The sequence below is a fragment of the Stereum hirsutum genome (assembly GCF_000264905.1).
Source record: "Stereum hirsutum FP-91666 SS1 unplaced genomic scaffold STEHIscaffold_2, whole genome shotgun sequence".
NCBI lineage: Eukaryota > Fungi > Basidiomycota > Agaricomycetes > Russulales > Stereaceae > Stereum > Stereum hirsutum.
In genome coordinates, this window is record NW_006763132.1 from 41,007 (window position 1) to 55,735 (window position 14,729).

Genomic DNA, 14,729 nt, shown 5'->3' on the forward strand with positions numbered 1-14,729 from the left:
CTCATTCTCGAACATACGGGGGTGGAGACGGTGCACTACTGCTATGTGCTGTTGAAAGAGAGAAATCCTCGCTTTGAGCCATCGAACGCGTAGAGCCACGGTGTGTGTGCTTTTCGCGGGGTGTGGTTGTCGAGTTGAGTATATTGAATGGCGTAGGAGTGACTGTATAGCCTGTGAAATAACAAGTGAAAGCGTCAGTGGTAAACCTACGACTACATATGGAGAATGAGGTGCAGACCTGACTCAGAGGGAGCTTGTGGCGTTATTTCTCGCATCGCTGCTTCGTGTCGAGGAGGCTCTGCACGATCTTGCCTTTGGCTGTCCAAGGCCGCCGTTGCATACCTATCATGGGAGAGCGCGCTGGGTCGGACCGGTGTTACTTTTGTGTATTTCCATCTCCGTCTAAGAAGAAGGACAGCTACCACTCCCAGCGTAATCAACGCAACAACGCCGCCGACTACGCCACCTGCGATGTCGCCCACATTCGCTCCTCCACTCCTGGACTGGTCTTGTGGCCTAACTGATACTGATCCTGAGACTGTAGACGAGGTCCCACTTAGACTGCTCACAGGACTTCCGCCTGTAGTGGTTAAGGATTGGGAAGTGACGAAGGCTGATGGAGATTGAAGTAGAATATAGTCGAGGTAGAAAGAGCCAGCTGCGGCGGCTGTGACCACGAGTTGGTGAGGGGCGTCGGAGTTATCAACTTGCGATGAAAGAATCATATAATTAGAGACGAGGTCCGTGGTGAGCGGTGACGGAGAGGAAAGAGTTGTCTCGACCCCGCCATCAATGGAGAATGTTCCGAGATCGCCTGAAAAACCCTGTCCTGTAAGCAACGCGAATGCTCTGATCATGGTGGCACCTGAGCATATAACGCAATACCCTCAAGGTCAGTGTCGACGGATGAACGGAGACTCGAGTTGGAGCACCTGTGAAATTGAGTGAGACAGTAGAAGACGTGTTCTTCGGACCCGTAACGCTTGAATTGAATGCGACGTCTGTCATGTTTGAAGTAAAGTATGGTATGGTCCCGCTCCATTCACCATCTCCGTACTCAAGGTAAGGGCTCGAATCATCGATAAAAATCCAACTCGTCTGCGCTGTGGGGGTAGGAATTGAGGAGTTCACAGGCGCTTCATAGATAAGATAGTCGATCCAGACGTTCGAGTTGTTCGTCGCTCCGAAATTGGGCGCCAATATTTCCATTGTGAGGTTATGCGTCGAGTTCGTGGAGAGAGACGGAGAGACGAATAATGGAACATGGCGATGGCCTTCCGGGGTTTGAGAGGTGTTCGTCGTGGATATGGTCGTACCATCGATCGAGAAGGAGATTATTGAACCGACACTTCCCGGTGTACCGAGAAACCCCCAAACCGTTCCATAGACGGAGATAAAGGAACCTGCGACAGAATATCTCAGTTAAACGACATAAATCATACAGAACATTGGCGAGCTGCACGCATATGGAGTATCTTACACGTGCCGCAGCTACCTCTTACCTGAAAACTCATAGCTCATTGTCGACGAAGCCAAGGCAGATCTAGTTCTTGTTGTCTGAAATTCTACTTGAACCCCTGCATAGCAATATCAGAGGTAAGGCCACGTAACAGTATGAAGGAGGAACTGGATCTACGCACCCGCAGTCGCAACATACCATCCCTTTTCAGCGGATTCCGTAGCGTCATGAGTATCGCCGTGTGATACTAATGGAAAGTAGTTCAAGTTTTGGTCTGAATCGTCCACGATGACGAAGACTGACATGACGCGCGCGCGAGAACGTATACAGGAGTGAAAAGAGATGAGGGTTCGGGGGCGGTAGTGGTGGTCTCCCCAGACCGCTGGCAGAGAATATATATCAAGGACTTATGTCCTCCATCAATCGTTGCTGTGTGAACGTGCCAGTGACAGAGATGGCTAGGCGTGCTTATGGGGTTGAAAGGGAGAAGCCAAGGGGCAGCAATAGACACGAAATCTTTCATCAGAGGCTACGGTAGAATGATGCATCTCCTTCAAAGTGCGAGTGTATTCTGAACACTGGGGGAGAACGGCCCTCACTGGTGAGGTGGCCCATATATGGAGAAGAGCTGCATTTGCAGTGGTACGCGCAGGGACATCATGATAGTTCACAGACCTTCGAAGCAACTTCGAAGAGCATGAGACTAAGAGCTCGTCCGTATCACCAGAGTGATGAACAGCCTGCACAGTACGAGCAGATAGATCAATTCCTTTCAGACAACTGCCAGTGCAACACAGGGAGACGTCAAAGATGTGGATGTCAAGGGATGAAGTTCTGCTGCGTTTGAGTACAAGTTGAAAATGTTGCGCTTTCAGCCGAGAAGTCAACGTCCCGGCATGTTCCGGTTGGCCTCGCCACACGATGTGGCACAGCCCTCCAAACAGCGCAACCTTGTACCCAGACATCGCCACAGTAAAGATTCAACGGAAGAAAGAATCTCGAAAGAATTCGCAACCTCCACCTGTCCTCTCATTACATGATCACCAGTCTCACTGCAAACTCGAAGCCGAACGAGGACTGACAAGTCACAAAACCGAAAAAGCGTTCAATTATTCAGTAGCGGTATGGCGAATACAGTATCTATACAAAGCGACCAGCACGAAGTATATACACAGTTTACCTTTCCAATTCACAGCGCATATCTCCAAACAACAGTCCGTACGCATTCATGACGCGCGAGTTCGTTTTACGCAGACATGTGTAGTAAAAGTGCAGTTCGTAAGCTCGTACAGTACGCAAATATCGAAAAAGGAGAGAGAAACCGAACAGGAAACTAAACTAATGCGTGAGTGAAGAGCGAAAGTTGAAATTGGATAGGGAGAGAGAAAGAAAGAGCTACAATACACGGCCTTCGAACCGGTTGAGGCGGGACGGGGAGGGTTGAGGGGAAGGAGATTATTGTGTTCGGGATAAGATATGGGTACACGTATGGGAGGAATAGCGTTTATTTCGAAGCATTGAAGAGAAAGAGAAGGGGGGCGGTGAAACGCAGTCCAGCAGCAGCGAGAGACGGATGACAGACGAGGAGAGACGAATCAACATTTGTGTTGAACATATGGTACATGATTGACTGGATATTTCGGAAGATAACGACAACTAGAAACAATCGAAGGTAGAGAGGATAAGGAGACGCAAAGGGAACGAAAAAGATTGGAGCGAACAAAAGAAGAAAAAGAAACTTGTCCAGCACTGAAACACACACCCCATTACTTACCACCACCGTCACCGCTACTTAACCACGAGCTCAAATCCCATATCAGCTCACGCACCAACGACCTTTCCCTCCTGACCATGCCCGCCCACCCCGAACACCATCCCACTCGCCCCACTCGTCGGCGCACTCATCCTCCTCGTCCGCTCCCCAAACCCTCCCGCCGCACCGGGATACCCCCCACCCACCACATTCCTCGGGACGGCCGGGGGGCCCATCGGCCTGCCTCCTGCTCCATAAGACCCTCCATCCCCATCCTCACCATCGTACTCATCCCCGTCATCGATATAACCACCCCCTCCGTACCCAACGGCAGCTCTCTTCGAGTACTCTGGGCCCAGAGTCTGCGAGGGAAGACGTTTGAACGACGGTCGCAGGCCTTCATCGAGCAGACCAGCGGCAGGATGGTGATCGTGATGTTGATGTTGAGCATGAGCCATAGCAGGCGACGCCGACGGTCCACCAGCACCAGCACCAACACCAACACCGATAGCGGGTAACGGCGCCGGCGATCCAGTCCCATCGCTCCCCGATCCTCCAGCTCCTCCAGCCCCAGCGGCATGTTGTCCAAACGCATGAGCGAGGCTGGACGTCGTCGAGCTTGAACTACTTGGCCTGCTCATCTCCATCCCCGCGACCTGATGTCCGTGTCCATGTCCGAGGACATGACCGTGCATGCCCATCGCCTGCTGGACATGCCTAGGCAACCCACTCGGGGGATGCTGAGGACTCGAGCTCAAGCTCTTGTCGTCTCCACTGCCGCCGCTCCCACCACCACCAGACCCGACGCTTCCCGATCCTCCAGTGCCTACACCGCCGCCGAGCCCCGTACCGGTCCCTACACCAGACCCGGAAGAAACAGAGACGGTCCCCGCGCGTCGTGTCGGTGGGAAATTGAGGTTGAGGGGGGTTTTGCGCGCGAGGACGGCTTGTTCGTACGAGCGGAGGTCTTCAGGATTGTGGATCGTTCCTCTCAGCTGCGATCCACCGCCGTTCGGATTGTTGCCGTTATTGTTCCGTCCATCCCAGCCACCAACGGCACCGACTCCGGGCGTCTTCACGCTCGGCATACTCGCCACCCTCGGCAACCCTCTCTCCCTTTTCGGACTCGTCCTCTGCATCATCCCAAGCTCCCCTAACTGGCCCTGTTGGTCCGACGTCGAATGGGCCAAGGGTGTCGCCAACGGAGCGAGCGAAGGACCCGAGAGCGGCGTCCGCATATACTGTTTCCACATCTCCTTCAACTCCTTCAACGAACTCGGCGTATTCAACGGCATCCCATTCTCCCCTCTCGGCGTCACTCCATCCGCCCAACTGGCACCCTGACCACCACCCCCGCCACCTCCACCTAAACCATTCCCACCGCCACCACCGCCGCCGGGAGACTGGGCCTGCGCGGCGGCGTTCATCAAGCTCTCGAAGAAGGGAGTACCGGAGGATAATCCGGCCAAAACGGCAGGATCGTCGAGAGACATGAGCCCGAACGCAGAATGGAAACCATCGGGATTCGTCGAATCGGCGGTCTGGGGTCTCCCCTGTCCACCATGGCCATGACTTCCCTGGCTCTGTCCCTGACTCTGCGAACTCGCCGACGAATGCGGTCGATGGTGCGAATCCGAATCGGAAGTGGACGAGGAGTACTGCGAGTAATGGTCTGCGGGGAGAGGGAGGTGTTGGCTCGACGATGCGGCGGAGGAAGGTTGGGAGAGGGAACGACCGTGAGATGCGGAGTTGGTAGATGAACCGGAGGCACCACGACGGTGGTTCGAGTTTGAGGTCGGGTTGGTGTTCGTGTTCGTGTTTTGGTCGAGGAGGTAGGCGAAGGGCTGGTAGCCGACGTTGCCATTAGGGTCGTCCGAGGGATTAGTATAAGAATATGTGTCGTTATCGCGGGTGTACTGAGATACGTCGAAAAACCAAGTCAGAACGAAGTCAAACGTGCGAGGGTAGGTATAATTATGTGACCCACATCCATTCCATTCGTCCATTGTTGTCCGCCATAGGCGTTCCTCCCACCGGCAGCATTCGCAGTACCAGACGGAATCATGCCTGCCCGACTCAACATCTCCGCCTGGGCTCTATACCTCGCCGCATACTCAGCCGCACCCTCAAAACTTTCCTGCGGATTGATATCTCCAGCGCCCATCCCAGTGGCCCCTAGCCCCATCCCATTCACGTTTCCTACGCCCATACCACCAACGCCACCAGGAACGGCAGCATACATATGGGGCGCGCCTCCCTGTACCTGCGCACCTCCTGCACTGGGGAATTGGAACTGATTCGTGTACATGCCCATATTAGGGTTCATACCAGGCGTGGTACCCATCATGAACGAATCCGATAACCGGTAGTTTGGTGGCAATGTGGGTAAGGCATTGATATTAGGAGGGAGGAGAGCTGCGTTGGGATCTGAGCCGGGTCCACGGGCGTTCGCGGCAGGATGACCCGGTCCTTGCGGTGCGGTTTGGCGGTGGAATTTGACGTAGGTGCAACGACATTTACGGTGGACACATTTCGCTGTGATGTGAAAGAGGGCACGTGAGACGATGAGAAGGTGGAAATAAGACGGGAGATGACGCACCACAAGGGTTTGCACCGTCACAAGGAAGAGAAGACTGGACGCATTGGTCGCAGGCCTGTTTGGACGTTGTTGCGCGGGAGGCGGAAGCGGTGCCTTTGCGCCGGTTCGTGGCGGAGGTGACAAGCGGTTTCTCGTTGGCGTGGCATTTGTTGATGTGGCGGGAGAGAAGATCGCTGCAGCAAAAAGAGCGGTAGATTAGTTGAGATGAAGTCCGGAAAAGGAAGAGAAGTGGGGTGGAATGGGGCTGGAGAAGGAGAACGTTACCTTCGCGCGAACTGATCTCCACAATGTTGGCATTTGTACGGACGATCGCCCGTGTCTGGAAGAAGGAAAACGGTGAACACCCGCATTGGGATCACGGAAGACGAGGGGACTTACGGGAGCGCATGTGGCGGGCGACATGTTGTGGACGAGTGAAAGTGGCTTGACAGACAGAGCATTTGTGATCGCCGGCCATGTTAACTAATAATCCGTTACTTTTGCGGATCTGATTCTGCTTTGAACGGTGGGGCCGGTACTGGAGTTGAGGATGTGGTGTTGGAGGAGTGAGCTGTGTGGTACGCACTGTTCTTTGTTGCACCTAGCTCCACTATACACGGTGGGGCTCGTTCGGTTATCGCGGGCGTCTGCTCTAAGATCTTCGATGGCAAGCAGCAGTGGGCAATGGATCGGCGACGACGACGTCGGTTTGGGCTTTGCTTAGCTGCTCTATGTACGTTTAATACTTATCGGAGTGGGTATGATTCGAATGTGTACGGGATGTACTTCGTGGCTGGGATTGTTGGCGTCGAGAGAGAGAAGTGGGCGGTCGTTGTGGAGCAAGGCCCTATATTCCTGCCACTTTCCGTCAAGGCGCGTGGGAACACAATGTCGTCATCAGACCCTACGTCACTCGCCGTTCTCCCGGTCCCTCTCTTCGTTTTGCAAATGTGTTCCGCCTCTAGATGCTTTCCTTTTCCAGCTCTTTCTTCTTCATCACACTCTTGTAGTCTCCTCGCCAAACTCAACGACATCAAGTTCAGCAGTGTCAAGGGAGGAAACTGTCTCTGCGTTACCGACAAGCTCGAACGCAGTCGGTGTCTTCATGCCACGTCAACGAGCGTTCAGCGTTACTATTAGCAGACTTCTGCCACTCAATCTCATGTGCTCTTTCTTCTTCGAACCAGTCGGCTATCTCACACCCACCGAGCTCACTGTTGCTCACACCAATTGCTAGCGCGCTATCATTGACCACCCTGGCCACGACATGGTCGTGTTCTGATCCGCGTCATTATATTTGTGCCCCATCTGTATTGCCTCGGTTGGTCTGCTACGACAATCACCGCTAGTACTGTCGCATCGTCAGTGGACCTACCTTTGTTCTCTCCTATTTAGCGCCATTTCGGCTCCCGAATCATTGCCTCGGGCTTCCGTTTCACTCTGGTCATCAGCTAGCGAACACAATTCGTATGGGCGACTACACGACGAGTGTGGTATCGCCTTGCTCGTCGTCGCTCGTTCCATCTGATTCAGATCATTCGGGGTACTGGTCTACAGTGCGACATAGATATAGACGCCGCAGTGTGTACGTTGGCGAAGTTGTCGAGACCAACTTTGCGCTCGCTTTTGGGGGCTTGTTTTTCTCGGTCGCATCAATGAGACATAGCCCTCGGTCGTAGGCGGTAGGAGAGGCGCCCTATATGGTCTCAGTTCGCATGCAGCGATCAGCCCGTGCCAGCCAGTCAAACACCCTCCTTTTAGAAACAATCATAGAGATGATAGGCCTTCGGTGAACGTCTCGGTGCGCTTCTGCCTATTCTCGACACTCATTCATGCCTTGCCAGTACACTCATGCATGCATCTTCGGCTCGACTGATGATCTCGTTTGTGCGTTATCGTGATACCTTGTCCCATACCCTCGGCCGTGCCAAACGCAGTGACGCACAGCACTTTTGTGACTTGTCTCCAACCGATATAATGCAATCCCTCGCATGCCACGTAAGTATCTATGCACGGCGGACGATCATGAACAAGCTCTGTGGCTAGCTCGAAGTTCTTCCAAACACCGCTTTCGAGTCCGCTTTGAACACTCGCTACTCTCTTCCGAGACAAGGAGAAATCGAAGCTCTTCTATTCTATATCCTATAGCCTTGCTGTATACGTCCACGATGAGATGGCTCTTTGAGTTTTTGCCTCGTTGGAAATGCGTGCGCGCGGGGCCGCTTTGAGTTCATATCGGTATAAGTGCTATAAGTGCTGCGTACCAAAATACGGGATGGGAGGGAGCGTAAATATTGGACCTGCGTCATGGAGGGACGCAACTCGTGATGTTCGTTAGGCCGGATTTGGGTTGTTGGGAGCATACATACATGCATACCGGGATCAACGCTTGTCGTCATTGATTGATGTGCCGGTCTGCCAGTCTGTCAATGCGTGTTCGTACGTTCTGTATGTCTGCGCTTTGACCGTCACGCGTCATAGCTTCACAGCGTCATTCTCTATCTCTATCTTCGCAAAAGGAAGCGAATACACGAGTACCAACATACATCGTCGAGCTTCGGGCTGGCTGGCGTGCGCCTTGCGCTTGTTCAAAGTATCCCTGCTCTGATCAGCGTTTCGCTTCACTCACCCCTAGGTTTCAAGTTCTCGCATAGCCTCTGGCACTCATGTTTCAGACTTTTCAGCCATCGTGCCATCCGTACTCCTTGCTGCCCACTGCTCAGACTGTCTTCTATCGAGAATCCGTGTCATTAGCCCGCGTCAGGAGGTGACAGGTCACTGCAGATCCGCATGTCGTGTGTCCTCGATTCCTCGCCCGTTCCGTATATGCATGCCTGGCGACGTCATACTTGATACGCCCTTGTCTTCCATTCTGGGATATTTTTGGTGCGCGGATTGTTCGTTCCTCGATGACCTCACGTCGTGGTCATTTCTGGACTGCGCCCTAATACAGAATTATAATACGACCAGACTGACGTCCCTCTACCTTCCAATATTGGCCCGCTCGACGATATACATAAGTAGTCTAAGAAGTGCGTCTTCGGGTTGTTGTCAGCCTCAGCGCTTTAGCCCCTATCCTTCAACCGATTCTGATTCTATATCTTTGGAGATATTTTGTCACAATCATCCGTGCATGGGGAGTAGATATATGGACGATATTCACTTTCTACCTATTCTTCAGGTTGTTTGACCCCAAAACTAGAACAGGAAGGATATAATCGGCGGATCACCTTGCGTTTGAGCGGGCAGTTCAGATTCGCAGGTATAAGGATTCATCATCCGAGAACGCTTCTGCGGAGAAGTTTCGCTATGCGTGTTGGACTTCATAGTTCAAGAAAAGGACGAGTTATACCTCAAATAATGGCTTATGCTATTGAGCACACGACGCCCCCTAATGGCGGAATCGTAGATGCTATAGATCTGACGCGTTGGAGAAGGTGAAGATTGACATAAATTGCTCAAATCAATCACAGTAACGCCTCATGTCAAGCAATGAGCTGGTCCGTAGGTTCAAGATACACGACGTCTATCCAGTGCATGGCCCTTCTTAGGAGCAGCATGAATTTACAGAAACTTCCGGTATCACATGCCACGAAGCAACGGGAAAAATTGTGTTGAAACGATTGACACGGCTTGTGCTCTTCGTCTAGAGAGGGATAAAAAGTGATCAATACTCGACCATTGCTTTTCGGATAAGCGTATACGTACCAGTAGTTCGCGACTTCTCCCTTCAAGCGGCTGTTATGGTCTGTCCAGCGAGGTCTGATGTTGCGGCTGAGGGAGGGGAGGTAGCAGCAACGTCTGCCATCAGTAACTGAGAGTGGTGATACTTTGGAGTCACAGATCCACCTGAAGTACCCTCGTAATCGTCTATACGGCCATATTGTCCACCATGCCATAAGAGTTGACCCCTCGTGCCGCCTCCTAGCATAAAGATGACAGCAAATAAGGCGAGGAATGTAATGGGTGAGGTGTTCATGTTGCTATTGACGCGGTGAGATGCATGAGACCACACAGAAGATAGAGCTTATAAGGATGAAACGCACCAGCAAGAGCGGGAATAGCCGTCATATAAGATCGAAATGTAGATGATTAGTCGCCATGTTCAGTGCATGACGTCTACCGCAGAATTCATCAGAATGTCTAGAGGAACAATACTTACTCTGATGTTCCCCATCACAGTTCAGAGTACATGACTTATATCGGTATCTGAGTGCCTAGTCCCTAGCGCATAGAAGGGATACATCACCAACAAAGGCTCGAACCGATATCTTATAGATATTATGTGGCCGTAAGCAGTACTGGGATAATATATGAACACATTTTATAGGGTGATGGATAAAACCATCATGGGCGGTGGGAAAGCTATCAAAGATGCTCCAGATATCAATCAAACATGTATCTTCCAGACAAATCCTTGACAATGGTGTGGTCCCTGCGTGGAGTGATCAGGCTTTCCCGTATACGTCAGTGTCTCTAAACGGTAAAGGTTCTGTCTCATATTATGCTGAACCTGCGAGTTGCAAGCCGCTGCAGGCGGAACATCGTAGAGACCTGATACTGCTGAGTACATATCAAAGATGCTCCAGGTCCTGCACAGAGCTACCCCCAGACAAGTCTTGACAAGTCACAACAATAGCCCACTTGGTTTCTGTGAGGGGAGACAGGAATAACACGTCATCGTAAGCGCCTCTAAAAGGCAATGGCTCTACCTCAAGGCCTCATACCCGAGTCTTGGTGATACGGGGTGCAAGCAGAGTATCGTTGAAACAGAAGTAAAATCGGCATCAGGCCTCCATTCCGGTAAACGACTGCGAATTAATATCTTCCCCTTAAGTAGGACCAAACTTCAGTGATCAGTCCGCATTATCATCTTCCCCACTTTTCCCCATTACCTGAATTGAACTACCACCACCCGCTTCCAAACCCTCCGCGACCATGTCGGCAACAACACAGGCTTTGTATGCTGATACAAAGCAGGTTATTCTCGATTCCGTCTTCATAGCCTTGTTTTATGGTATGTTCATCAGCATGCTTTCTAGAATTTGCTTATGGACGATTAATAATACATCTCAGGGATATATTTGATCCTCATGACCATAGTCATATATATATTCCTGTCAGTATGCTCGTAAATATTGATTTATTCTAAGTGGCTTAATGGTGTATAGCTGCGGAAGCGGTCCATCGGGAAGTTCAAGAGTCGGAATGCTGACGGTCCTATTCATCATGTTTGCCGCTGCGACGGTTTGCGTCATTCTGGATATATTTACTACCCTTCGAAATATCTCCCGTGCTATTGACCCTACCATTGGTGGAATCGCGAATGATACCACTGCGAATATCGCCGCCAGTATACAATCAGCATTGGCCAGAGTTCTTGTAAGATGTCATCGCAATTTATCCGACTTCATATTGGTGCTCATCCTACCACAGTATATTCTCAGTGATGCTATTGTACTTTGGCGCGCCTGGGTTATAGGTATGCGTAGGAGGAAGATTGCTATTGCCCTGATCGCATGCCTTGTTGCGACCATCGGTATAAGTGATTTCTCCACTACCACATGGTAATGAATACTGAGAGACCTTTGCGAAAATCAGCATCAATGGTGGTTGATCTTTCACTTGACATAATTGTGCTGAACGTACATCACAATAGTGAGGCGAGCGAAGTAAAAAGTGGAGAAACAACCTTGATTCTAGCACTTCCGACACTCTTCACAAATATTGTTGCAACATCCATAATTGCTTGTACAGCGTGGTACGCTTTGATTTTTCTCTCTCTGTGTTATGTCTAATATTAGAATCTCACGACGTCTATCTTTCATGTTTAGGAAGCATAGAAATTTCGTCAGCGGATATAATTGCTAGCCAAAGTGTTGTTTCAACTAGAGTTGAAGCAATACTGTCTCTCCTCATCGAATCTGGTTTTATCTACTGCGCTCTATGGGTATTGTACACTTTACCCGTCCCGAAAATGGGTACATATTGAACTTGTCTCATATTTCACAGATTATATTTCTCCTCTCCTCCTTCCAACAGCTTTCCGGCGTGCTGGGCTTGTCTATAATGGAAGTTATCATGAGTCAGATATCCGTAAGCACGTTCACATGCGATATTTGTGTCTGTTTATTCATATCGGACTATGCTTTAAAGGGAATCTACCCCACTCTTATCATGATTATCGTCTGTTTGAACCGAAGCCATTGTGACCGGTACAGCGTGCACTATATCAAACAGCCCTCGGGTATCAAGCCATCTTACGATGATGGTCGACCTCCGTCCTCAGTTATTGATATCAACGGGAGCGGGGTTCCACGAGAGGACAATCAGAAGCATGATGAGATAGCCATGAGTACGATGAATTCATCCACAACGGAAGTGTAGAGTCCTCACTGGTCTTTGTACAACTCATACATGAGTTCAGCGCCATTCCAGTTCGGACTTTACTGCTACGTACCATCTCGATCCAGAATCCATCTGTCTTCCCCTTTGTTTCCTATCTTCACAAATGAAGCTCCCTATATTATTAAAGTAGCAGCTGGTCTGGAGCTCGTTTTTACTCATATCCCGTGAAATTGCATAGAGCCCTATGTTCTTTGTCGCATTAGTATGAGACTTCCCAGCGTCGGAAGCATATTCTGTCTAAGTACTTTCTAACCAGACGTTGAGTAAACCGCATTCCCTCCGAGTCGTATTAGTGCCAAGACCAGGTCACCGTGTATCGCACTCTCTCTCACAACCTCACCCGCATCTTGTATTCGGGTACAATCCCAATAACTTCAAATGCACGTCTGTGTCCACAATCTGCTGAAGAGCAATCGGACTAAGCAATCATTCCTCGGACCATGAAGCTGGCGGGTGAAGGGACAAGTATGACGCTCCAGCACGATCCATGGGGATGCCAAATCGCGCCGACGCAAGGTCAATAGCATACACGAATCGGGAGGTTATATTTATATAACGGTGAATGGACCAGGAAAATCACTGCGCGAAGCAGAAGGAAAGAACGCAGGGAGGCAACGAACATAGATATATGTATTACTCAAGGTGGCGGTGGCGCTGACCGAACCGTCCTCACCCCGCGGCATACTTATCCGGAACACATCGCTCGATATCCAATCGCGATTGGACATTTACTCGTACCTCTGTCGAGCATGCTCCGGATATAATCCCTGTGTCAGGAGGTTCAAAACCGTGTAAAGGCCATATTCTTGTAATTTCCTCGTACACATCCTGGCGTAAGCCTATAACTACTAGCCGTAAGTCCGTGCGTGTCATACAATCTAGCAAGACAGAAGTCCCAATTTTGGTATTTTACATCTCCGCAGGATCAGAACGCACGGTATGCCCTATAGAGATCAACAGCGTCAGTATCTCCGTTCCTCTCTCGAAGGGAAAGAGAAGCGTGGGCGGTTGTGGACAGGTTACGTACCGTTGGCCAACGTAGAACGCCTTTCCGGATGTGGGGCTATTGAACAGGACGGTGGTACCCTTGGGAATCTTCACGACGTCACCCTATAGGATCAAAGAACGCAGGGATGTCAGTTAGATGAGTAAAACAACGGCAAAAGCCGAAAAAGGAGCACGAAAAGAGAGGTGGACCGGTGAAAGACAGGCGGTACATCGAAATGCGATGGGCGGGGCGTGTTGATAAGGTTGGGGAGGAAAGCCGGACATAGAAATTGTGAAGACGCAAAGAAAATGACTAGGACGCACAGCCTTCACGAGCTTGACCTCCCCCGTAGCCTTGTCCTTCAACGTCATCTCTCCCTCGAGCATGATCTTCAACTCGTCGTAGCTGTAGGTATCTGTTTGAGGCCAAAGTCAGCATCAGCACACGATTCATAGGACATTCTTGTCAAGCCAAATGGATGAAATACAGAAGGGTGGTAGTGAAAAAGAACAAGTTCGATAGGGGGTGGCGAGTATTTGAGGAGTGTGGCGTCGTCGCGAGTGAAGGACTAAAAGGGAATAAAAGTGCCTCGAAGTACGAAAACACGCACATTCGAAATCCTCGGGGCTCTTCTCGTAGATGAAGATTCCACCGCTCATCGGCTTCTCAGTGTCGTCGGTGGTATAGAGGTCATCGAGGAATGAGTATTTTCCGGTCTCGACCTTTCCGAAGGTGGATTGGGCAGCGACGTGGTGGGAGATAGGCATGGTAATTCAGGTACAGAGAGTACGAGTGAGATGAGGTGCAAGTAGTTGTAGAAGGAGAGTTCGGGATGAAGTCAAGAGGATGTGCGGATAGGGGTTATATAGGCGAGCACGAAGGGGGACGGAGCGCCGAGCAATGAGCGCGAAATCTGGTTCGATAAGACGAAAGCTCAGCAAAACCTCGTCACCAGATGACAAAGACTAGTTGGCTTCGCCTTCGACGTTGCGCCGTGCTGGAAGCGGAGCGGAATGAGCGCAGCGAGATCGATGGAGAAGGCGAAGGCGAAGTGGTGGGTTATCTATCAGTTAACGAATAGACCGAGGCAAAGACGTCGAGGAACATGGAGCCACTACGATTCTGACCATCGTCTTCTTCTGATTGGCCTGGCATGAAAAGCGGGGGAGTAACGCAAGCTCAAGGTCGATAGGGCGAGGCGTTTGGGTGGATACCGATTTGTGGGGATAAGCTGAGGTGGGACCAGGTGTGCATGCAAAAGCGCCGATAGTCATAGCCTTTGACAACATTCATAGCAATATATATCAGCCAGAATTGAGTACTGAGTACAGAGACGGTCAACGCCCGTCAAGCAGGGTAGGTCATAGTGAAGGGAGTGGGCGAGAGCAAACAATATCAAAAATTGCGCTGGCCGCGGCTACAGGCGCTTTCGGGTACACCCGGAAACGGTGCCACTGGCTCGCTCCAATGTGGCAACGGTCTTTGGGTTGCCCACACAGGAAGCTACTTATGTAGAGTCTGTAGTAGCAAAAGAGTCATGAAT

The 14,729-nt window shown here is 50.8% G+C and overlaps 4 protein-coding genes across 4 annotated transcripts; 1 reads left to right on the top strand and 3 right to left on the bottom strand.

Annotated features, from left to right (window-relative positions):
* Position 1: 1 nt before the first annotated feature.
* On the bottom strand, positions 2-1,764 carry STEHIDRAFT_152285 (uncharacterized protein; the record flags this gene model as incomplete). Its single annotated transcript, XM_007299448.1, has 5 exons — positions 2-171; positions 239-865; positions 933-1,403; positions 1,503-1,577; positions 1,641-1,764. The coding sequence occupies 5 exons, from the start codon at positions 1,762-1,764 to the stop codon at positions 2-4; spliced, it is 1,467 nt and encodes a 488-aa protein (XP_007299510.1).
* A 1,516-nt stretch (positions 1,765-3,280) lies between these two features.
* STEHIDRAFT_107349 (uncharacterized protein) lies at positions 3,281-6,268 on the bottom strand (the record flags this gene model as incomplete). Its single annotated transcript, XM_007299449.1, has 5 exons — positions 3,281-5,128; positions 5,200-5,747; positions 5,812-5,984; positions 6,076-6,130; positions 6,190-6,268. The coding sequence occupies 5 exons, from the start codon at positions 6,266-6,268 to the stop codon at positions 3,281-3,283; spliced, it is 2,703 nt and encodes a 900-aa protein (XP_007299511.1).
* Positions 6,269-11,019: 4,751 nt separating this feature from the next.
* STEHIDRAFT_107350 (uncharacterized protein) lies at positions 11,020-12,177 on the top strand (the record flags this gene model as incomplete). Its single annotated transcript, XM_007299450.1, has 6 exons — positions 11,020-11,172; positions 11,227-11,357; positions 11,450-11,551; positions 11,625-11,640; positions 11,803-11,886; positions 11,947-12,177. The coding sequence occupies 6 exons, from the start codon at positions 11,020-11,022 to the stop codon at positions 12,175-12,177; spliced, it is 717 nt and encodes a 238-aa protein (XP_007299512.1).
* Positions 12,178-12,959: 782 nt separating this feature from the next.
* On the bottom strand, positions 12,960-13,997 carry STEHIDRAFT_117908 (uncharacterized protein). Its single transcript, XM_007299451.1, has 4 exons — positions 13,797-13,997; positions 13,510-13,601; positions 13,226-13,308; positions 12,960-13,142 (listed from the first exon to the last, which is right to left on the bottom strand). Exons 1-4 carry the CDS (start codon positions 13,951-13,953, stop codon positions 13,124-13,126), a joined length of 351 nt encoding a protein of 116 aa, XP_007299513.1. The 5' UTR covers positions 13,954-13,997; the 3' UTR covers positions 12,960-13,123.
* Between the last annotated feature and the right edge of the window lie 732 nt (positions 13,998-14,729).